Here is a 25,301-nt window from a genome sequence, read left to right on the forward strand (position 1 = left end):
GATTGGCAAGAAGTTCATTATGGCCAATGAGAATGCTTCCACCTCGGAGATAAGTATGAAGTCCTGGGTAACAGCTTCGTCCACCGTAGCTCTGGATAGGGGATCAGCCATGGTCTGTGACTTTCCCCTGGAATGTACAGTTATATACTGTCAACTGAAGCCTGAACCTTTGAATGCGTAGGGGCATTTTGACGACCTCTTGTGGAATTTAAGAGGGTAGTTAGTGGTTTGTGGTCGGTCTCAATGTGGAAAGGTAAACCCATCAGAGAACCTCTAATGGCCCAAGTGACAGCCAGTGCTTCCTTCTCTATGGTTGCATAGCGTTGCTCCATTTCTATCAGTGCTTTGGAGGCAAAGTATACAGGCTTTCTGGTGTCATTCTTCTGGACTTGAATGAGAACAAATCCAAGGCCTGTGTGGATGCATTGGCAGCCACCACTGTGGGAAATATTTGATCGTAATGTGCTAGCACACCTGAAGAGACCAGCCTTTCCTTGATACATTGAAATGCATTGGTTTATTCAATGCCCCAGAACCACTGTTGGCCCTTTCGTAGAGGATTTCTTAAAGGTTCGGTGATGGTGACTAGGTTTGGAATAAATTTGCCAACGTGATTGACTATTCCAAGGAACCTCTGGACATCAGTGACACACTCGGTTGTGGGAAGTTGCTGATGGCTTTCGTTCTTTGAGGGTCTACCATGATACCCTGCCTTTGAATGATGTGCCCTAGAAATTTGATAGTGGTTTTGGTGAATTCACATTTCTCATTTAAGGTGAGACTGGTCTCTTGTAGGGCCTTGAGAATCCCCCAAAGCCTGATCATGCTGTTATCTTGTGGGCCCATGGATAAGAATGTCATCCATGTGACAAATGGCTCCTTGTTTACCTTCTAAGATACCGGACATGATTCCCTGGAATATCTCTGGAGCTGATGAGATCCCGAAGGGAAAACGTGATAAATGCTGTAAGCAGCTTGGACTCCTGGTCGAGGAGTATTTGCCAAAACCCACTATTAGCGTCAAGTTTGGTGAAGACGATGCTATTGGCAAGCTTTGCCAGGCTGACATTCACTGATGCCATCAAGTGGATTTCCCTCTTGGACTGCTTTGTTTAATTGCATGAGATGAACGCAAAGCCTGAGCTGATGATTCAGTCTGGGGGCTGTACAAGCCCAGAACACCACCGGGCTGGTTCAATCACAGGTAATATGACACCTCTGTGCAGCATTCAGTCAAGTTCCTCTTTGACTTTTGGCAACAGTAGATGTGGTACCCTCCTGAGGCTAAATACGCAAACTGGCATGGCATCGGGAAGCAATGTAACACTGTATTTATGTTTGAGCTTACCGAGCCCCTGGTAAAGCTGTGGGAATTCTTGGTGGAATTCAGTCCTGTTGTCTGGTTGAAGGACTTCATCCACTTTTGTAGGATGCCCAGTTGCCTGTGTGCATTCCTGCTGAGTAAAAAGAGACCTTGTGCAGAATATAGGAGGGCCTCTGTGATCTGTCAACCCCTGTGGCAAAGAGTGGCTGTGATCTGACCTTTCACTTGTGGATTCGTTTTCCCTGGACATTGAGATTTTAATGTTTGATGGCTGGACAGGAACTGTGTTGATCCATGCAAAATGATCAGCCTGCATGGAAATACCAGCGCCAGTATCAAGAGTAAAGCGGTTTTTAAAACCTTTAACTTGTACAGTGACAGGCCAGAAGTCTTGTTGATGATGGTTCTTTACTTCTCCCAGGAAAGCTCTAATGGATAGAGGAGAATCTCTAATGGCATTTGTTTATTTATGGTCTATGTTTGAAATGATCTGTGTGCCATATTTATTTGGCTGTGTTCTTCTCTTAGTGGAGTTGTTAAATGTACAGAACTGCTGGCAGCGTCCTGTTCTCCCACATCAGGAAGCACAGTACTAGATAAGCAGAAATTTCCTCCAATTAAATATTGGGAAGACACAAGCCATTGTTTTTGGTCCCTGCCCCAAACTCCATTCCCTAGCTAGCAACTCCATCACTCTCCCTGGCAACAGTATGAGACTAAGCCAGTTTTTTCACACCCTAGGTGTCACATTTGACCCAAGATGAGCTTCTGACCTCACATTCGTGCCATCACTAAGGCACCCTATTTCCAATTTCATAACATCGCCCAATTTCACCTCTGCCACAGCTCAACTACCGGTGAAACCCTTTGTTACCTCTAGACTTGACTGTTCCAATGTGCTCCTGGCTGTTTTGCCACATTAAACCCTCTGTAAACTATCCAAAGTTCTGCTGCCAGTGTCTTGACTTCAGCAAGTCCTGTTCACCTATTACCCCTGTTCTCACTGGTCAAGCAGTGTCTTGATTGTAAAATTCTTATCCTTGCTTTCAAGTCCCTCCATGGCCTCACACCTCCATATCTCTGTAATCTCCTATAGCCCCACAACCCTCCGAGATACCTGTGCAACTCTAATTCTGGCCCCTTGAGCATCCCGATTTTAATTGCTCCACCATTGGTGCCCATGCCTTCAGTTGCCAAGGCCCTAAGCTCTCGAATTCCCTCTCTACAACTCTCAGCCTTTGTATCTTGCTTTCCTCCTTTAAGGAACTCCTTAAAATTTCTTTGAACAAACTTTGGCTATCTGACCTATTATCTTTTTACGTGATTTGGTGACATATTTGTTTTCTAATACTCCTGTGAAGGGACATTTTATTACATTAAAGGCACTATATAAATATAAATTATTGTTGTTGATTCCCTTTGAGCAACAGGAGGCGGAATTTCCCGTGCCCACTGGCGCGGGCATGTTCGCCAGCATCAGCGGACAACATGGCAAAAAGACCACAAATCGGTTTCACGATGTCGCGAAACCAGTTTGCAATCGTCTGCTCTGCCCATCAATGGGAGGCCACATTTCCCACTGTCAGACGTCGGGGAGCTCATTGTAATACATTTACATACCATTATAAGACCAGCTCTCCTGAGTCATCCCCCCACAGCTGAATCGTCCAAGCACGTCAGCCTGATTGCATGCCGATGTATTTCACAACAGTTTACATAAGGTGTGCACTTGGCTGGCTGAACTTCACTCAGGATTTCAAAGTTTGTTTGCCTACCTTGCTTCGGGCAGCACTCAGTCATCAGGCTTTGCAGGCAGCACCACATCACTCACGGGCAGGTCTCTACCTACCAGACCAGCCGTAAGGCGGGGGTGGCTTTTCAATGGCTGCAGCTCTAGGGCTTGCTTGGGGAAGGGGTGAAGTGGCCTCAGGCAAGGGAAGAGGCTACAGGACGAGGACTGTATGGGGGAAGAGGTGTATGTCAGGGTGTGCGCGGGTGCACATGTTGATCTGTGCAAATGGCCTCAAGGTGGTGAGGGCTGAGGAGGCAGTTTCCAGAAGAGATGAGGCCAGATGGACATGTGAGGGTCTGTGTGTGAGAATGGATGGTGATATCCCTTGAGCTGACAGTGAGTGAGATGCCAGTGAATGTATGATGGTCTTGAGTGTGTAAGTTTAGATTGGTGAGATGATTGCCTTACCCCGGCGGCATGGATGAGATCATTCATCCTCTACCTACATTGGATGGCCAACTTCTTCTATGCAGCATTGGTACTGATCACCACTGCCATCGCCTACCAAGCCGTAGTGGTAATGTTGCTGCCCCTCCTGCGGCCAGAGCGGGGGTGGAGGATATCACAGAGAGCCTCCACAGTGTCTAAAAGGTGCTTGAAGGATGTGTCAGTCTTCTTTCCTTTTGGGGCCATGTCTTCTCTGCAGCAGTCCTGGACTGGAAGCACTGAGATGTGTACGTGCAGCTGTACTTTAAATGTGGCGCTCAGCGTGATGAAGTGGCGGGTGACAGCCTGGCAGCGAATCGGAGTCTGCCCACCATCCAAACAGTGTGTTTCCTGGGAATACATAATTAATGTGGCGGGATTGGGATGATACTGCATGAGAAGCTGCCATTGCGGCCGGCAGATTTTTCCCTACCGCATTTAGTGCAAATCTGGGATGATTCTGCCCAGGAGTATTTAAGTGGAACTTTTCCCTTAAAAATTAAAGGGTTTCATCAGATTAAGTGAGTGGGATCAAGTCCATGACAGGTGACATGATCTATAGAAAGAGGGGGTTTCAGAAACCAAATGGTCATTTCTCATAGTTTCTTAAGCTCTTAAATACCAATGATGCAATTTATAAGGTTAGACAACTTGGACTGGTGTTTTCCATGTTTTTCTCCATGACAGGAATAAAATCTAGAAGGTACATCCAAACAATAACAGGCATCTCTTTACTAACAGTGTTTTGCAATAAACTGCAATATGCTCTCTGGAAAGCTGAAATCTTTTTCTGTTTTTGTGTGTCTGATGTGGCCCAGAAGAAACCCATTCGCTTCTATCAGAAGGTGTGGATTCAAGTTCCACTCCAGACAATTGAGCACAGAATCTAGGCTGAATATGCATTGTTGTACCATGGGTGTGCTGCACCAGCAAATGTTCTGTCTTTCAGATGAGATTAAACCAAGGCCCTGTGTACCCCCTTAGATGGATGTAAAAAATCCTATGGAACTATTTTGAAGACTCAGGGAGTTCTCCCCGATGTCCTGACCAAATTTATCCCTCAACGACCATTATAGTTAAACAAATTATCTGGTCATTATCACATTGCTGTTTATGGCATTTTGCAACACACAAATTATCCGCCAATTTGTCCCACATTACCACAGTGATTACACTTCAAAAGTCCTTCATTGGCTGTAATATGCTTTTGGATGTCCTTAGATTATGAAACACATAAATTGCAAGTTTCCTTTTCTTTTTTGTATGTTTGTTTAGCTTTAATTAATGCAGATGAGCAGAAGCTACAGAATCTTTGCAAAGCATCTTGTTACTCATGGTAAAAACACTTATTCAATCATCATCAACAACAAGATGAAAACCAAATATTGTGGATGCTGGAAATCTAAAATAGAAACAGAAAATGCTGGAAAAACTCAGCAAGTCTGGCAGCATCTGTGGAGAGAGAAACAGAGTTAACATTTCGAATCTGTATGGCTTCTTCAGAGCTGAAGAGTAGGATTCACAGAAAGAGGAGACAATTTACATGCATATTTCAGAAAGATGCAAGAATTATGGAGCAGTGATGATGGGAGACTTCAATTATTCTCATATAGATTGGCAAAATAACAGTGTTAAGGACAAAGAGCTGGAGGAATTTCTGAAATGTGTGCAAAAGAACTTTTTTGATCAGTATGTTTCCAGCCCAATAAGGAAGGGAGCAGTGCTAGGTCTGGTTCTAGGCAATGAAGAGGCAAGTGGAGCATGTTTCAATGCGGCTGGGGGGGAAGCACTTGTGAAACAGTGATCACAATATCGTCAAGTTTAGAATAGCTATGGAACAGGACAAGGAACAAGCAAATGTAAAAATACTCAACTGGAGGAGGGCTAATTTCAATGATTTGAAGGGGGATTGGAATCAAATGTTGGCAGTTAATTGAGCAATAGGATGCCTTCAAAGAGCAAATGGTTTGGGTATAGACTAATTATTTCCACTTTGGGAAAAGGTAGGGCATCCAAAGCTAGAGCTCCCTGGGTGATAAAATATAAAGAGATTTGAATCAAATAGGAAAAGGGGGCTTACGTTAGCTTCATAATGCAGTAGAAAACCAAGAGGAATGCAGAAGGCACAGTGGAGAACTGTAAGAGGAAATAAGAGTAAACAAAGTATTTGAGAATAGTTTAGTGGGCAACATGAAATGATTCTAAAAGTCGTTTATAAAGATGCAACTAGTAACTTTAAAAAGGGAAAGGAATCAACCTGGCAACTACAGGCCAGATGGTGTAAAGCAGTGGCAGGCAGCCTACAACCTGCGGGCCGCAAGCGACCCATCAGGGTTCTGAATTCAGCTGCAAGACATTTTGTTGACCATTGCCATGCGCAGGGTTGCCAGATTCCGCTGGTTTCTGTCCGTGTAGTTTTTTTTTCCTACCAGTATTACTAAAGTGTTATACATGCAAAGCAAGGACACGTGCTGATTGCTCACAATATTGACTGTGAGAGCCATGCACTCCCTCTGTGTCCAATCAAAGCGCTGCTACGGTTTAATCAGTTTAATCAAATTCTTATTCAAGGGGTCATGGTTTGTGCACGTGCCCGATTTCAGTCTTGCGGCCCATTGAGGTGAAGGAGGGCCACTCATGCGGCCCACTCACTAGCCTAGGTTGCCCATCACTGGTCTAAAGTCAGTGGTGGGGGAACTTATAGATACAATAATCAGCAACAAAATAAATTGGCACTGGGAAACATGTCGGTTAGTAAATGAAAAACAGCACAGATTTGTTGAAGGCAAATTTTTTTTGACTAACATGATTGGGTTCTTTGATAAAGTAATGGATTTGGGTGATGAAGGGAGTGTGATTAATGTTATATACATGAAATTTCAAAAACCATTTGAAGTACTTCATAATAGACTTGTAAGCAAAATTGAAGGGATTAAAGAGGCAATGATAGTATGGATAACAAATTGGCTAAGGGACAGAAAGCAGAGATTCTTGGTGAGCTAGAAACAGAAAATACAGAAAATACCGGAAAACCTCAGCAGATCAGGCAACATTTGTGGACAGTGAAATAGAGTTAATGGGCAGGATATTCCTGAAGGCTTCAGGACCCCACCATCAGGCTCAAATGGGGATCAGAAGTCCACACAGTGTGGGAAACAGTCACTCATCTGTGATTTTCCTTGAATTGGCCAATTAAGGCCCAGAGGGTGGGCCTGCCATCCAATTAAGAATGGCGGATGAATCCTTGAAGGGTCAATAGGAGAACTTCACTAATATATCCATTGGACTGTAAATTACTTTTTACTTAAGTTGTACAAAACATTGAATTTAATGCTTCCTTGCCTCTTTTTCTGACAGGGCAGGCAGTGTTATAGTGACACTTATCCAACAGTTCAAGGGAGATGGAAGCGCCTCTTTACCAGCAGGAACCGTTGAAAAGACATTTCAGCAAAGTCTGACACAAGTCAATATGTCTAGTCAATCTGGTTCCTTGGACCACTTCATTATAGACTTAAAGTCAATTCAGTTCACTGGTACGTTTTCTGCAATCTAACATACTTATTCTAGGATCTATAGTGGATAATCTGTATTACATTGAAATAATATAATGGATATGTGGTTGACAGGAAGTAGTAATTGAGTTTTTCCACATCGGTGTTCACAAATGAAGGCTGCAGGCAAACCCAATATCAGGTTAATTTAGTTTGATTCTCTGTAACACTCTAACATCCGTAAAATTAGTATTATGAAGAAATTCAAAACATTAAAGAGGTGGGGCAGTGTATTTGGAGTTTTTGTATAAAGTAATCCATTTTTAAAGGATAATATTAGTGCCTAATAATTTTCCTTGATAGCTTTTTTATTCCCTCAATGGAATGGAAACTTCCGAGTTGACCAGATTAGCTCCACAATCTATCCTGAGGCTGGTTACTCAAGCTCTGTCAGCTCAGGAATGGCTTCTACTGTAGATCTAGTTCGCATTGTATCACCCACCGCTTCCAATGATGTGTCAGTAATTGCATTTAACAGAATCAGGACTAGACAACACAAGATGTAAAATGAGGCTAAGAGCTTCAAAAATTTGCCCAGAAGCCTTTTTGGGGTCAGGGAGGAATTTCCTACACTAGAGCTCTGCAATAGCGTAGAACTCGGTAAAAAATGGGTCCATCTTGGGCCCTGAAATTGTCATTTAAAATGAAAAACTGCACTTGTCATGGCTACAAAACCAATCTTTTAAAGAGAATGGCCATTAAGTTAAAGTACGTTTTATTCACTTCTTCCCCATAAAAGTACAATTTTGTATACTTTAAGAGTTCCTAGAAAATTTCCCTCCAGGGATGACTCACTGCTATCAAAGGAATCTTGTTGTTTTGCACCAGAGGCTGGGCCATCCTGCCAGCGATCTGCATATACAAATATTTGTTAAAGGCATTATTGTCTGATTTATAACAAAAAGCAATTAAAGTTTTGATGTACCTGACAATTAATATTCCCACCCTACTTCCCTTGTATTAAGGTGTCATTACAAAGAATCAACCTTTGTGATTAATACAACAATGAGCTTGAACACAATATTGAAAAAAGATGAATTAAATGAAGCGAGACTACTTTTTGCTGTCCCTGTGACCAAGTAACTTCAGAGTATACCAAATAGTGGTACAGACTCATCATAAACCATCTAACTTACTAACAGGTGCTGACACTGATTCCATTCCTGTTCGGCAGATAATCTAGAGGAGTGAACACTCCAATTCAATTAGATGAGCAGAAATGTTTTCTATCTGAGGCTCATTAGTCGGAATGCTCTTCCCCAGAGAGTGGAGGTTGGGTCATTGAATATGTTCAAGGCTGAGTTAGACTTTTGATAGACAAGGGAATCAAGTATTATGGGAAGTAACATTTGAGCCACACAAGTGTCAGGCAATGGCCATCTCCAACAAGAGAGAATCCAACCATCGCCCCTTCATGTTCAATGGCATTACCATCACTGAATCTCCCACTATCAACATCCTTAGGGTTACCATTGACCAGAAACTGAGCTGGGCTAGCCATATAAATACTGTGACTACAAGAGCAGGTCAGAGGCTAGGAATTTTGCGACAGGTAACCCACCTCCTACCTCCCCAAAACCTGTCCACCATCTACAAGGCACAAGTCAGGAGTGTGTTGGAATACTCCCCACTTGCCTGGATGAGTGCAGCCCCCACAACACTCATGAAGCTTGACACCATCCAGGACAAAGCAGCCCACTTGATTGGTGCCACATCCACAAACAGTCACTCCCTCCACCATCGACGCACAGTAGCAGTAGTGTGTGCCATCTACAAGATGTGCTGCAGGAATTCACCATGGCTCCTTCGATAGCACCTCCAAAACCCATGATCACTACCATCTAGAAGGACAAGGGCAGCAGATAGATGGGAACACCACCACCTGGAAGTTCCCCTCCAAGTCACTCACCATCCTGACTTGGAAATATATCACTGTTCCTTCACTGTTGCTGGGTCAAAATCCTACAATTCCCTCCCTAACAACACCTACACCACATGGACTGCAGCGGTTCAAGAAGCAGCTCACCACCACCTTCTCAAGGGCAATTAGGGATGGGCAATAAATGCTGGCCCAGCCAGCGAAGCCCACATCCCGTAGATGAATTTTTAAAAAATGGGGGTGCAAGCTGGAAAATGGAGTTGAAGCCACAAACAGATCAACCATGATCTTATCGAATGGCAGAGCAGGCTTGAGGGGCAGAATGGCCTACTCCTGCTCCTAATTCTTGTGTTCTTGTTCTTGTCTCACTTGATGGAAAAGTAAATGGAATAATCTCCCTTCAGGTATGCTTTTATTGGTGTGTGTTTGATTAATTTAGTTATGAAAAGTGGAAATGGGACTTTGTTATTAAATATAGCTGGCCAAACTTTCCGGTCTCAGGATCGGCACAGGCTGGACATACAACCCAGGATGCGCATCGAGACCCTGTGAAAGTCCTGACATGTGGACCTATGTGGGAACTGCCCAGGAAGTTTAAACTGCTGAAGGGCTATTCCCCTTCTTCCCATGACCCTCTGCAAATGTCCCAACTCTGAGTTAGACTTGGAGACTTTGGACAGTTCCAACTCAGTTAATTGTATAGTTACCTAGGAAAAATTACACAGGTTAAAACCTAGTCTAGCATCTGGGTAACTGCACAACTGACCCAGCCCCCAATCACACTCCCACCCCCCCTCCAACCACCCGACTTCCTCCCTAACCACCCGGCTACACCCCCTGACCGCATGACTCCCCCTCCAACCAACTGACAACCCCCAACCTCTGCTACCACCCCCCAACAACCTGATTACTCCCCTGACCACCTAACTACAGCTCCTGACCACCTGGCACCACGCACCCCCTATCCCCACCCCCCAGACCACCTGACCACACCCCCAACCCCCCCCCCCCCCCCCCGACTAACTCCAAAAACCCCACTACCCTCTGACCCAACCTGGATTAACCCCCAAAACTGACTACCCACCCCACCGGACCCAACTACCCCCTGATACCCGACTGCTCTCTGACCTGACCCGACTATCCCCCAACCAATCCCAGCTACCCACCGGACCTGATCCCCCCACTCACCCACCTACCCGTTCACCCACCTATTCGTCTACCCACTCAACCACCTATCCCCTCAGCCACCTCAACCAACTCGCCCGCTCACCCACTACACCCAACCCACCCACCTATCCACTCATCCATTCACTGACATTCAAAGACTGGACCTTTAAATTTACCATAGGGCAGCTAGTGCTGTAAAAAGGGGCCGTGTCCTGTCTTCTCCCGACTCTACTCCGATGGAATTGCCTGGCAGATGTTTCGCCGCGCATTCCTCTGACAGCCCTGATTGGAATCTGAGGGCAGCGGCCTTCCGCTCAGCATTGCCGCTGCTCGGAAGTTTGGAGGGAAATCTGTGCTGGCAATTCAAGTTATTTGAAGGCATTTTCAGTCAGGCAGCCTCGTTTGCTAGAACAACTGTGAACAATCGCTCTTAAAAAAAAACACCCAGAAGAAGGGAAGTTAGAAGGGAAAATGACAATTTAAACATTCTTAATTGAGGGTAAAAGTAGAAGAGGAAGAGGAAAAATTGGATGGAGAGATAACATTGAGACGCGGACAGAGAGAGGCATGAAGAAAGCCAGGGAAGCAAAATCATGCATACAATCGACTAAGGCGAGAGTGACAATGAATGATGAAAGCAAAACACTGTGGATGCTGGAAATCTAGAACAAAAACAAAAATACCTGGAAAAACCTGCTGAGTTTTTCCGGGTATTTTTGTTTTTGTTGTGACAAAGAATGAATTGCCCAGCTTAAAATTCCTTTCTAAAAAATTAATCTCCATGTGTTTAATTTTTTTTTCCCAGAACTTCGTTTCTTGAGACCCAATGACATATTGATTGTCTTATGCTGCAGCGTCTCAAAAGTAATATATGTTTTCTAGGGTGTGGTGACCAATATGGTAAACACAGTAAAGAAGATTAGCTCTATTCAGTGTGTACTAGGGTAGTGCCACTATTGAGCAGCTCAGCCAAGAAATTCTCAAAATCCTCGATCCTAGTCCGTTGTGATCATCTTTTATCCCTTTACTCATTTCAGAAATCAGCCAGGCGGAAGCAAAAGTTTTTATCAACAGTGGTAAGCCATGTATCTTAATGCTGATTAATTTCTATCTTCTTGTTTCCAAATGACAACGTACAATTATAAGCCTCTATTCTTGAAATGCTTCTTGAAGTTTCGTGTTGTTCCCTTACCGTGGGAGTTCAGTTCTGAGCTGCTGACCTGGATTTTGAGGCCCCAACAGCGGGGAACGCTGAGGCATTTGTCCCTATTGAGGGCGATAACGGGCGCCGCAATTTGCGAGGCCTCACATGCGCCGAAAACCAGCAGAAGTTGCAGTGAACCTCAACGGGCTCCAGAGGAGTGCACACTAATGGTCCCGGCGGGCCGTTTTAGCAACAGGGATCCATCATTCGCCAATTTGGGCTGATTGTCCACGCAGATTTATCTAGAGCTGGTATCTACATGGGGGCGCATTCATACCTGTAAACACCATTGACAGGAAAATACCTCCCCTCTTCATTTGTTACTTTGCGCCTTCGCCTGATTGCCGCTCTTCAAAATGTAACTGCAAGATTTTGTTAAAATCCTTCAAAACTAACTAGAAGTGGGCAAGCCTTGGGTACGAGAGAGGAAAAGTGGCGAATGAAATAGAGGGAGGTTCGGGAATGTTTGGGGAGTTATGAAGACATGAAATTATTTTGGCAGCCTTTAATAACACTGCCCTTGAAATCTGGATCAGTATCAAAAACGTCAGAATTTTGTGATTGATGACAATCTACATCTCTGTCTCTCTGGAAAGGTGTTAGAAAGATTGCTGGCTGGATGGCAAAGCGCTTCCACATCAGTGCCGTTGTGTTTATTAAAATTTCAGATTTCTAGTGTGTTGTGCTCTCTCAGCAGCCAAGTATTTGAAACTTATTATGCAAATTATGGACATTTTACTTGGGTATAGCTGAGGACTGGTTAGGAAATTACCACAGTGTCCAATTAGTATCAGTGAACATATTTTCCAAACAAATTCCCCGTTGCTCGGTAACGATTCTATTGTTTGACCTTCTTATGAAGAAGGTATTGTTGTCCCATCTTGGTTCAATCTGTGAGGGCGTTTATTGATTCGGTTTGAAAAAGCACTTCATTTTAAAAAGATATAATGCCACAATGGCAGCTGGCAGACTTTAACATTTCATATTTATGCACCAAGCCCTGATGTTGTGGTTAGCATAGCCTAATTGCTGTAATTTGTTAATAGTTCTGCATTAAGGAAATCATCGGCTCAAGTTTGATTTTTTTTTTAGAGCAATTGTGTATTTATCATAACAGTAATGATTGATACAGATTTTTTTTAAACTCCAAATGGTGACATTTTGAGGCTCTGATGAGGAAAGGACAGATGTGCAGTGGGGGTAATGATCCCATGTATTATCGTTTTATAAATTAGGAAACCTGAAACAGAATTGAGAAGCATTTCTGTTTCACTTGGTAGACTTTGTCTGAACAATTCTTCTTTCACGTTGTGTTGGCACACGCCTTTTTCTCTCAGCTAATGATAATTCTGTTTGGTCACTCTTCTACAAATGTGCCTTAAACAGCATTGGAAGAGATTCCATTTCAGCCTTAATTAAGGATGTAATTAATGTTCTGCTGATAAAGGGGAAAATGCTAACTACAACACATAAATATGTAATGAAGTCTGCCAGCTGCCATTGTGGCATTATATCTTTTTAAAATGAAGTGCTTTTTAAGACCGAATCAAAAAACACCCTCACAACTGCAACAGCTAGTACCATGCCTTGTGTTGTTGCTAGACTGTCACCATGTGGTTTATAGACTGTCACTGAGGCTGGTAGGCTATCACTGTGTGGTTGGGTGACTGTCACTGACATTGGTAGAATGTCACTGTGAGGTTTGGCAAACTGTCATTGTATGGTTGGTAGACTGTCACTGTATAGTTGGTGGACTGTTGGTAGGCTGGCTGATGAGCAATGGCAACAGCACTGATGGATTGGCAGTGTTGGGAGGATGAATGCTGTCATCCAGTAGGTTCATGCTCCAAGGAGCCAGTACCTTTCACAGGAGCAGTGCAACAGCAATCCCAGTAATGTAAGTGGTTTGGGTTGAGGTGAGAAATGAAAAAGGCAAGAAGTCACTAGGAAAATAGAGCAGCTCCAAGGAAAGAAGAACATAGTAAATGAAAGGCTTAAGATTGAGTGGTGATCTTTACCTCACCACACACTTCCCTCCACCCTGACATTCTATTTATCAAAGTGAATATGGCAGTGGTGAGGCAAAAACCTTTTAAAACTTGCTTTGACCCCCTCACCAAAGAACCTCAACATGATTTTTCAGCAGGATATAAGTATCTCCAGCACACTCGCCCAAAACATAATTAGCATTTGTTGGAATATATTAACATAGGTCCTATGCTTCTTCCTGGCCAGATGTATGACTTCCTGTAAGTTTAGCTACTCTATTAGGAATTTCCTAACATTCTTCTCAAGCATTTTCTCATGACTTATTAGAGTTTTTTCTTAATGAGCTGATACTTTCAATTCAACACATAAACCACTAGCTTGCTTATTTCATTTGAGAAGACTTGGATGTACTTTGGGACGTCTGCTGGGGAGTACCACACCGGCCTGAAATTAGTTGCCTCTGAAATATTGGTGTCTATTCTGAACTAGTAGACTCAGAGATTTTATATGAACATATTAATTTGCTGATACTGAACAGCAGGTTTCATGTCATGTGTATTGTGAAGTTTGCAAAAAGGATAAATGAGAAAATACCCAGCTATTTATTAGAGGGCGGATTAATTTTATACTGAAAAATGATATCCCTTGGTACAATGTCAAGGATGTGCATTCTTACTCAAGACCACTGTAGAAACACACTCTGGGAAGCTTCTTAGTCAAACAAAACAAATTTTATTTACACAAGAGCTTCTGTGGCTGCTTGTATCTAGCCAGCCCCTCATACAAACATTTTCTAGGGAACTCCTCCCCTAGAATTTATTTCCCCCGTGCGAGCTACACATTGGTTGAGCAAATCACGAGACTCCTTCTCAGCAGAACTGATCTTAAAGTGACAGTCAACACATCCACCTGAAAGAATATTGGGAACAGTTTCAATAGTAACTTACAAAAGGGAATTGGGTAAATTTTTGCAAAGGAAATATTTGCACGACTATGGGGAAAGAACAGGGGCATGTTTCTAATGGACAGTCCCTTCAAAGAGACACGATGGGCTTCAATGGTCTCACCATGTTGTATGATTTTATAATTGATCCATTATGCTGCTATTCTTCCATAGCCCTGTTAACAAGTGTGTGTGTGTGTGAGTGTGTGTCTTTTGTCCTGTTTGTTTGTTTAGTTTCTACAACCGTATTGGTCACATCAAATCCAAGCACTACAGCTGCACCAGATACTCCTATCACAGTTAGCTCAACTGACAAGCCTACAAGTAAGATATTTCTTTATGACTTATCATATTTCAGCAAGGCTAGCTGTTAAAAGGAACCAGCATTTATATAGCAGAATGTTGTGATGCACATCAAAGCTAATTAATTACTATGGAAGCTTAATCACTGCTATGCAAGAAAATGCAGCAGCCAATTTGCACAAGGTCCCACAAACAGCAATGAGTTAATGACTAGCTAAAAGGATGTAGGGACACTGGCTAGAATATTCCCTTTGGTGTGCGGGGGCAGGACCCGCACCCCGATGCGTAAAGTGACACGCAGTGATGTCGGGCGAGCATCCCGATGTCACCACGTGCTATCGCGATATTTCGGCCAGCAGCCATGTGATGATCTCCGGTACCTGTCCGCCATTAATTTACAGGCCACTTAAGGCACTTGAGGTGCCAATTGATGGCAATTTTTTGGCACATGTGCGATCTTCGGGTCGTTGCATGGGCGCAACTGGCAGGCGGGTAGGAGACATTTGTATAAACCTCATCCACGGGCAGGATAAGAGGGCTCACTGGGGTTGCGAGTGTGCTCTGTCAAATATTTAATTTGCAAAGTAACTGATACTTGTCTGTGTGAGCTGCAATACTTTAAAACGCATACCAGCTGCTTGGTCTGGACTCACAACCTTCAGGTCAGCACTCTGCAGTGAAGAATCATTTATGGGCCTGCAGGTTTCAGGAAGCCTTCCCTTAGCCTAGGAATGGGAATTGAACTCTCCACTGGAGGCACCTCCTTTGAGGAGGAAGAGAAGGCTAGAAGGGGGAGGAGGCCAGAAGTTCACATTCAGCTACCATGGGAACCAGCTTTGAGAGGACAGATGCAGGCACAAGGGGTGCAGGGCCAAGAGGTGGTCCAAGGTGGAAGAGGCCGCAGAAGACACCACTATCCTGATGCCAGGGTATACAGGCGGTGAAGCAGCTACCTCAATATGTCTGAGGTGCAGTGCCGAAGGAGGCTCCGACTGTCAAGGGAGACAGTCAACGATATCTGTCAGATGATTGGGCCTGAGATCTCCGCGAACTGTGTGGGTGGACACCCCATGCCAGTGGCTCTGAAGGTCACAGCTGCCCTCAACGTCTATGCCTCTGGCTCCTTCCAGGGCTCGGTGGGTGATCTTTGCGGTGTCTCCCAATCAGCTGTCCACACTTGTGTCAAGCAGGTTACAGACGCTCTGTTCAGACGTGCATTGACCTTCATCCACTACCGCTGGGACCAGGCAAGCCAGACACAGTGAGCCAGGGGCTTTGCAGCGATTGCTGGCTTCCCCCACGTCCAGGGTGCAATAGACTGTACACATGTGGCCATCAAGGCGCCAGCAGGTGAGCCCTTTGTCAACAGGAAGGGCTTCCATTCCATGAACGTACAGATAGTGTGTGATCACAGGATGTTGATTCTATAAGTCTGTGCAAGGTACCCAGGCAGCTCCCACGACGCCTACATCCTCAGACACACCCAGGTGCCGAGGCTCTTCAGTGCTCCAGCCCGGCTGGATGGATGGCTGCTGGGTGACAAGGGCTATCCCCTCAGAAGGTGGCTCATGACGCCGCTCCGCCATCCAAGAACAGAAGCTGAGCAGCGGTACAATAGGAGCCACGCCTCCACAAGGGCTGTGGTGGAGAGAACCATCAGTCTTCTCAAAATGCGCTTCCGGTGCCTGGACAGCTCAGGGGGTGCACTCCAGTATCCCCCAGATCGTGTGTCGCTGATAGTGGTTGCACGCTGCATTCTCCACAATCTTGCGCTGGAAAGGGGGGATGCTGTGGATGAAGAAGATGTAGACGCAGTGGCTGTGGCTGCACACGATAAGTTCAGCCGTGAGTCGGAGGATGAGCGCGCACAGGAATATGTTGAGGGGATAGACGCTGGCCCGGGCATACTCCAGGGAGGCAGGGACACCCGGGAGGCTTTAATCCAATGAACCTTTAGCTAGCCCACCACAGATGGACCTCCAGGACAAGCCTGGGCTTCAGGCTCCATACTTGATACCTGAGTGCAAAATCTGCCAGGTTAGGAACATTAACTAAGGGCCTAGTCAATAAAGCTCAATGTCCCACAAATCACTCGGAACATTATTGGTAACCATCCACCTGCAGAAGAAAAGAAGCTCCCTCAGCCATGGTGACATGTCTGAATTTAATGGTACAACAAAAGGAACTTAAGAGAACAAAATGACAAAGGTGATCAACATCACACCAACTCATAAAGACCTCATTGCAGGCCAACACAAAAGCACCAGTGATAAAACTGTGGTGTGCCTAAGGTGCCTTATGCTTACGCTTTCGGTTGCTATGTCTTGGTGCTGCCCCCTTGCTGGGACTGGCATCAGAGACAGCCTGCTCACTGAGCTGTCCTGTTGGCCTCGATGACCTCGGCGGATGTCCTCTGGCCCGTGGAGCCTGTGCTGGTCCCGCCTGTTCCACAGCTGACATTTCCCCAGTCACCTTAGTTGCGTCGGATGCTACGGTCACTGGCAGAGGTGCGGAGGAGTTGTTACTCTCATCCAGAGCGCCCTGAGAGGAGCCCGCAGAGACGTCAGGCAGCTGCTGCGCCGATGTGAGGTCGCTTCGGGCCTCCCTGCTCATTGTGGATGAATGGGCACCGAGCTGGGAAACTTGATGCCCAGGCCATCTCCCACACTGGCACTAACCAGTTGAGGTCAATGCCGATGTGAGGGTTTGCTAGTCAGAGCGCATCCCCAGGAAGCCCTGATTGGTCTCCTGGAGGAGCCTCTCCACGAGAGTCGCCACTCTCTCCATGAAGGATGCATGGCGCTCGGCCATGAGGCTCATTGAATCGGCAATGGTCCGTGTAGACTCCTCCACCACGGACACCAAGCCAAGCATAGCCTCATGTATCTCCACCAAATGCTACCGCACACCCGGCCGCATTTCCTGCGTTTGCTGTGTCACGGACGACTCCAGAGGCACATCATCAGCCACCGACTGAGCATGTGCCTGGTCCCCTGCTGTCCTCCGGCTACTGGCGCCATGGGCACTCTGTCTCCAGCAATGGTGATGTGTCCTCACCGCTGTGCCCTGGGACACTAGCTGATGTTTTAATTCCCACCGAGGTGCTAGTGTCTGTGCTGGTGCTTGCCTCGCAGGGATGGTGTGACGCTGGAGGAGCTTCAGGGCCCTCAGGTGTGAGAGGGGCCCTCTGCTGCTCCTCCTCCCGGCTCTGCTCTGCTGATGCCGAAAGGAAGAACAAGGACATTTGATCAGTTAACATGGAGACAATGTCAATGTGCATCCCTGTCCCTCGGATCATTATGCACTCATCCTTCCATAAGCAATGGTCAAGCCATGTTGCAAACTTCAATCACTGAACATTCAGCACTGCCATTGGCTGTTGGGAGAACAATGGTGACCTCACTGCTGGGCAAACATACCTGCCTTTGGCACCCCAGCTTCACCGACACCAGTGGACCTGGGCACATGGTGCCTCTCCAGATCTAGGGCCTCCTGCTCGAACCGGATAAGCATCGCCACCTAGGCCGGCCCTCCGCCAGTCCTCACCTGCTCAGCGGCATTATGTACATTCTTCTCCTGAAAAGGAGAGAAGAGCATTGATTAGTGCTACTTGTACCTGGATTCTCTTCACGGACGGCCCACCCCAACCAGAGTGGGACATATCAGGTCTCCAGTGCCACCTCATTCTGCTGCTGCCGAACATTCACACAAAGATGCCAGGCCTGTACCCCCACCCACCCCTCCTTGGACACATGCTGCCTGCATCACATTTGGCACCACACGATCTAACCTTCCATAGCAAGGAGGCACAAGCACATGGAGTGCAGAGGGCAGCAGATCGATCGGTGCCGCCCAGCATGTCATCACCCTGACTTTGACATGTCCAGGAATTCCAGCATTATGCCTAGGTGCAGCTCCTCCAGGTTGCCCCCAAAACAGTCATGTGGGTCTCAGTGTACCACATGCTGTGGGTGCAGAACTCATTTCATCACCATCCTCTCAGGATGACCTAGGCATGGGCAATATCAGCTGGCCCACCCAGCGAAGGACACCTGCTGCCAATGATTCAGTGCAGTTACTACATTCAGACTTGGGGGTGGTGGAGGGCCGCTGGGTGGAAAACCTATCTTCTGGGTTAAGTGATCAATGCCAACATGGTACTCACCCTTCCCAAGTGCAAGAGGTCATTGAAGCGCTTGCGGCCCTGTGTCCACGTGCACCGCACCACGTCGCGGGAGCTCACCACCTCCGCCACCTCCTCCCAGGCACGTTTGGTTATGTAGGGGGGCCTCCTCCTTCTGTCCTGGGGTGCGAGCACCTCCCACTGTACTGCCACGTCCTCGAGGAGGGCAGCAAGGTAATCATCCGAAAAATGAGGGGCACAGTGCCCCCCTGCCTTACCCACCTGCCTGGCCTGCTCACCAGCAGCGCTCTGAGGAGCCCTTCCACTGGCCATGACTCGCAGCCTTTGGAAGGCTGCAGCAACTTTTTTAAACAGGCCGCCGGGTCGCCATTGGACCCGATGGTCATTGCGTTCCCGCCGCCACCGCCCGCCCACTCCCGCTGACCTCGGGAGCCATGATTCACACTGGGCAGGCCTTAATTGGCCCACCCGCTTAAAATGGCGGCGCAGACTCGATTGTGGGCGGCGATCGGGTCTGCGCCCACTCCCACTCCACCCGCCCGCCCGCCAGCCAGAAAATTCTGCCCACTAGACAGGGTGCAGAGAAGACTTACCATGATAATACCAGAAATGTTTGGGTATACATATCAGAAAAGATATGGGTCTCTTCTCTCTTGGGGAAAGAAGGCTGAGGGGTGACCTAATAGAAGGTTTTAAAATTATGAAAGGTTTTGATAGAGTGGATATGAGGGAGAAGGGAATAGGTGAATACCATGGTAGATTTAGATGAGAAAAGATGGGAGGAGGCTCGATGGAGTATAAACACTGGCATGGACTGTTTGGGCCGAATGGTTTGTTTTTGTGCCGTATATCCTACGTAATCTTAAGCTAACGTGTCTATGATAGTCAAGGGATGGGTGCTAGTCATGACATCAGGAGAGCCATTCTGCCACATATACCTGTTAACAGTTGTGTTTTTTTTACAGTGCCTTTAGCTGTTCTAACCACATTGGGCATGTCAAATACAAAGGCTACAACTGTCACCACAGACACCCCCACCACACTTCACTCAAGTTGGAAGCCTACAAGTAAGATAACGCTTCCTGAGTTATGATAGTTCAGCTTTTCTTCAAATACTGCCTTGGGATCAAAGGGAATTTGATATATATTGTATATATATACTTCAACAGGAAAACCCTAAAGAAGAATTTGCGGGGTTATGTGCATTTATAGAGCATCTTTCGCAATCACACAATGTCCCAAAGCACTTTACAATCAATGAACTAATTTTGAAATATACTCACTGTGGTAACGTAAGGCACGTGGCAGCGAATTTACATGCAATGCGACAATGTCTAGATAACCTGTTTTGGTGGATTTGATTGAGGGATCCTGTCAGGATCCTGGGAATAACTTCCTCTCTTTTCTATAAAATAGTGCCTGTTGTTTTTACAATTCTGTCACCACTGTCTCTCCTGCCACCTCACTAGAACAGGAACTCGGTGCCACTGACATCATCATTGTGCGCTTGCAGAAGTCGGCATCCACTCCACCGCGAGCTGCATGCACAGCACCGCTGATGTTATCATGTGCGCCTGTTGAACGTTTGCCAACCACTTGCTCACATCGCCCCCGGCCCTGCTCACCCCTTCGCCCCCGGCCCCAATCACCCCTTCGCCCCCAGTCCCGCTCGCCCCTTCGCCCCCGCTCGCCCCTTTGTCCCCGGCCCCGCTCGCCCCTTCACCCCCGCCCCCGCTCGCCCCTTCAGCCCGGTTGCTCCTTTGCCCCCGGCCGCGCCCGCCCCTTCGCCCCCGCTCACCCCTTCGCCCCCGCCCCCGCCCCGCTCGCCCCTTCACTGCTTTGCCCCCGGCCCCGCTCGCCCCTTCGCCCCTTTGCCCCCGGCCCCGCTCGCCGTTTCGCCCCCGGCCCCGCTTGTCCCTTCGCCCCCGGCCCCGCTCGCCCCTTCGCCCCCGGCCCCGCTTGTCCCTTCGCCACCGGCCCCGCTCGCCCCTTTGCCCCCGCTCGCCCCTTTGCCCCCGGCCCCGCTCGCCACTTCGCCCCCGCTCGACCCTTCGCCCCTGGCCCCACTCGCTCCTTCACCCCCGCTCGCCCCTTTGCCCCCGGCCCCACTCGCCCCTTTGTCCCCAGCCCCGCTCGCCCCTTTGCCCCCGGCCCCGCTTGCCCCTTCACCACCCGCCCCCGCTCGCCCCTTCAGCCTGGTTGCCCCTTCGCCCCCAGCCCCGCTCGCCCCTTCGCCCCCACTCACCCCTTCACCCCTTTGCCCCCGGCCCCGCTCGCCCCTTCGCCCCCACTCGCCCCTTTGCCCCCGGCCCCGCTCGCCGTTTCGCCCCCGGCCCCGCTTGTCCCTTCGCCCCCGGCCCCGCTCTCCCCTTTGCCCCCGGCCCCGCTCGCCCCTTCGCCCCCGCTCGCCCCTTCACCCCCGGCCCCGCTCGCCCCTTCGCCCTCGGCCCCGTTCGCCCCTTCGCCCCCGGCCCCGCTCGATCCTTCGCCCCCGGCCCCGCTCGCCCCTTGGCCCCCGGCCCCGCTCGCCCCTTGGCCCCCGGCCCCGCTCACCCCCGGCCCCGCTCGCCCCTTCGCCTCCAGGCCCCTTTGCCCCCGGCCCCGCTCGCCCCTTCGCCCCCGGCCCCGCTTGCCCCCTTGCCCCCGGCCCCGCTCGCCCCTTCGTCCCCGGCCCCACTCGCCCCTTCACCCCCGGCCCCGCTCGCCCCCGGCCCCGCTCTCCCCTTCGCCCCCGGCCCCGCTTGCCCCCTTGCCCCCAGCCCCGCTCGCCCCTTCGTCCCCGGTCCCGCTCACCGTTTCGCCCCTAGCCCCGCTCGCCCCCGGCCCCTTTGCCCCAGGTCCCGCTAATCAATCTCTCCTCATAACTAGAATTCTCCATCCCTTGCAATAATCTGATCAAACTCCTCTGTACTCTTTTAACGTGATCATATCCTTCCTGTAATTTATTGACCAGAATTGTACTCAATACTCTAGCTGTAGGCAAACTAGTGTTTTATACAGTTCTAGCATAACCTGCTGTTGGATCCAGTGCCCGTAATTTGTTGGGGCTTAAGGATCCAGGTTGCACGCTTGTTTCGGGGTGACTGAGTTGGTACAGAGACAGAGAAGATTAGATCATTGTTAGAATAAACACATGCTGTTTATTTACAAACAAAACTCAGCAGCTACACTTGTGTGCTCACAACTCAAAACTCTGTATTCATTCTTCAGTGTCTAACTCAAGACTCTCCCACAGAGGTAGCCCGCTTGCTCTGCTATTGGGTATTAAGATCATGTGATCTTACATTACAATACTTGTCTTAAAGCTATACTACACATCAGATTACTATGCCTGTTTGCTCTTATACTCTATGCCTTGGCTAATGAAGGAGAGTATCCCATGACCAGGATTTTCCGGTGGTCGGGCGGGCTCAGCAGGCGGACTTGGGAGCGGTCGGGAAGCTGACCGGAGCCCACAATCAGGCTCCGACCGTGATTTCACGTTGGCTGGCCAATTAACGGCCAGCCAGTGTGAAACACACGCTGCAGTGCTCAGCGCTGCTGAGTTGGGGGCAGGAGGAGCGCGAGGGCTGAAATTCACACATGTGCATGGTGCGCAGAGTAAAAGCTCCCTGAGGCACAGGACTGCCTCAGGGAGCCGAAGATTTTTAAAATTAAAACTTAAGCAATGTTAAAAACATATCCCCTCATGTGACTCTGTCACATGAGCAGGGACATGTTATGAATGAAATTTAAAAACTTTAATTTAATTTTTATTTGCTGTTGGAAACCTCATCCTACCCATGGATGACGTTTCCTAAAAAATCCAAAGGCCACTTGGCCTTTTCGCCTGCTCGCTAACCATAAGGTTGGACAGGCAGAGAAAAATTTGATTTAATTATTACTTTAATGGCCTCAATAGGCCTATTAGTTGTCAGCGGGTACGCTGCTGACTCCCGCGTGCGCCCGCCAACCAAAATATCGCACGAGTGTGCGATAATGTTTGGACACTCAGCCAATGTCATCGTGCGTCATTTTACGCTCGTTTGGGTCGGGCGCATGCCCGCCCAACGAGCGCAATATTCTGCCCCATATGTTTGTAACTATCCTAGCTACCTGTCCTGCAACCTTCCTCGTCAACAGCCTCTTGTTTCGAAGATAACATTTACTCAGGGTCACGAGTTTCCACCATGGATCTTCATGTGATTGAACAGGCTGATTTTTGACCTGCAGATCTTTGGGCATGAGGGGCAGGACCTCCCATGATGTCGTGGGATCCAGAGTGCAGGACCTGATTCCTTTGCTTTCCCCCTTTGCTGCTGGCCCATCATTAAGGCATTGGGACTCAAAGCATGATGCAGCTTGATGGACAAGTTATCACCATTCTGAACATTTGGTAACAAGCTCCTCCCAGTCAGAAGGTCAATGGCACCGCAATTCATGCAGAGCTTCAGAGTGTCCTTGAAGTGTTTTCTTTGTCCTCCCCTAGAACATTGGCCATTTGGGGGTTGAGAAAACGGGACCTGGTGAGGGACAGTTTTCAGCCATTAGAAGTTGATTTTGCTGGAGTTTTGTGTGAATGCTTGAGGACCTGCTTCAAGGACACCAGCGTTTGTTCAACGATTCTCCCATTGGATCTGCAGGATGTTGCGGAGGCATTGCTGATGGAATTTCTCTAGCACACTAATGTGTCACTGATACACAGACCAGGCCTCACTGCAGTACAGGAGTGTGGTGACAACAGCAGCTCTGTACAATCGGACTTTTATTGACTTCCGGAGGTCTTTGCTATCAAACACTTGTTGCTGTAGTTTGTAGAAACCTGAACTGGTGCAGCTGATCCAATTTTGAATTTCCTCATCAATGGTGGCCCTTTGAGAGGGGCAGCTTCCAAGCTGTGGGAAATGCTCAATATATTCCAGAGTATCTCCTTCAACATATTTGGGAGGTGGAATATTTGGCTGACCAAGTGTGGGTTGAGATATGAATTTTGTTTTGGCAACATTTAAGGACAGGCTGAGTTTTTTTGTATGCAGAATTGAAGAGGTCAAGTGTGGTTTGCAAGTCCAGCACAGAGTGGACAATGACACTACAGTCACCCCCAAACTGTAGATCATGTATGTCTTTGGAAGTCAGTTTAGTCACTTTAGCGAGGCAACTGAGGTTAAAGAGTTTTCCATCTTGTATTTAATACTGACACTAGAGGACAGTCAATCCTTGATGAGGTGAATGCAAGGAGATTATAAATAGCATAGGGGCTATCACACAGCCCTGCTTGACTCCAGTCCGGATGTTGAGGACATATGTTCCAGATCTCCCACTCAAGGCAGTTGCACTCATATCATCATGAAGCAATCGCAGGGTTGTGATTAAGTTTCTTGGATATCCAAATCTTTCAAACACAATCCACAGGTCCTCGTGATTTACAGTCAAATGCTTCGGTCAGGTCGATGAATGCAATAATGAGTTCTTGGTGTTGTTCTCGACATTTTTCCTGAGTTTGTCTGGTGACAAAGACCACATTAGAGATTACTCTGGAAGGTTCAAAGCCACACTGTCTCTGGGAGGATTTCCACAGCCACAGGAAGTAGGTGATTTGGGAAAATGCATGTCAAGATTTTCCTTTCTACGGACAAGAGGGAATATCCTCGATAGTTTCCACAGCATGATTTATCTCATGATTTAGTTATAATGTCACATGTTTGAAGTTGTGGGGAGGGGATACAACTTCTACTGGAAAGGAAAGGTTGACAGAGACCCTTGTGTTTATGGAATTGGTTTTGCCATCCATAATAGGATCTTGGCTGCACTGCCAGAACAGCCCATTTGTATAAATGAAAGACTCATGTCACTTCACCTACAGCTCAGTCATAACCAATATGTTACCGTCGTCAGCGCTTATGACCTGACCCTTGACTCAAATGAAGATGTCAAGGAAAAGTTCTATTCTGACTTTGATGAAGTGCATTCCAAAAGAAAAAAAATCATCCTTCTGGTTGACTTTAATGCCAGGGTTGGCCATGACTATGATGTCTGGAGTGGAACAAATTGGGAGAAATGGATGGGAAAAGCCAATGCAAATGGCACCCTCCTGCTGACAAAGTGTGTTCAGCATGCCCTTATTATAATAAACAACCTTTTCCACCAGAAGGACAAATATAAAACCACATGGAGGCATCCTAGATCAAAGCACTGGCACCTCCTGGATTATGTCAAAGATCCAAGTGATGTCTGTAGCACTCAATCCATGTGGGGATTGGATGCTTGCCGGACAGATCATTGATTTGTTTGATTGGTGATGAACATCCACCTTGCACCAAGGCATCGCAAGTCTCAAAAGTGCAAGAGGAAGATCAAAACAGCCGAACCAAAGAGAGGAATTCAAAGTGCAACCTGCAACTTGTCTGGAAAATCTTCATACATCCAACTCAATTCCAGAGCAGTGGGATCAAATAAAGTCAGCAGTACTAGACTCCTGTGTGCAGAGCATTAGGTTTGAGCATCATTGTCACCAGCACTGGTGCAATGAAAACAAAGCTTAAAAATGTGATCTCCTGGAACAAAAACAAGCAGTGTTCATTGCCTGGCAGAACAACACAA

At 47.5% G+C, this 25,301-nt stretch overlaps 1 protein-coding gene across 1 annotated transcript in view; it reads left to right on the forward strand.

Moving 5' to 3' along the window:
- The window catches only part of LOC144691460 (transmembrane protease serine 9-like), a 170,355-nt gene that overhangs the window by 102,889 nt on the left and 42,165 nt on the right, over nucleotides 1-25,301 (forward strand). The window contains exons 11-13 of the mRNA XM_078559567.1: nucleotides 6,900-7,075; nucleotides 11,177-11,215; nucleotides 19,688-19,789. Coding sequence (XP_078415693.1) covers nucleotides 6,900-7,075; nucleotides 11,177-11,215; nucleotides 19,688-19,789 — 317 coding nt within the window. The remainder of the gene's footprint in view (nucleotides 1-6,899; nucleotides 7,076-11,176; nucleotides 11,216-19,687; nucleotides 19,790-25,301) is intronic.

This window comes from Cetorhinus maximus, chromosome 2, assembly GCF_964194155.1.
Source record: "Cetorhinus maximus chromosome 2, sCetMax3.hap1.1, whole genome shotgun sequence".
Classification (NCBI taxonomy): domain Eukaryota; kingdom Metazoa; phylum Chordata; class Chondrichthyes; order Lamniformes; family Cetorhinidae; genus Cetorhinus; species Cetorhinus maximus.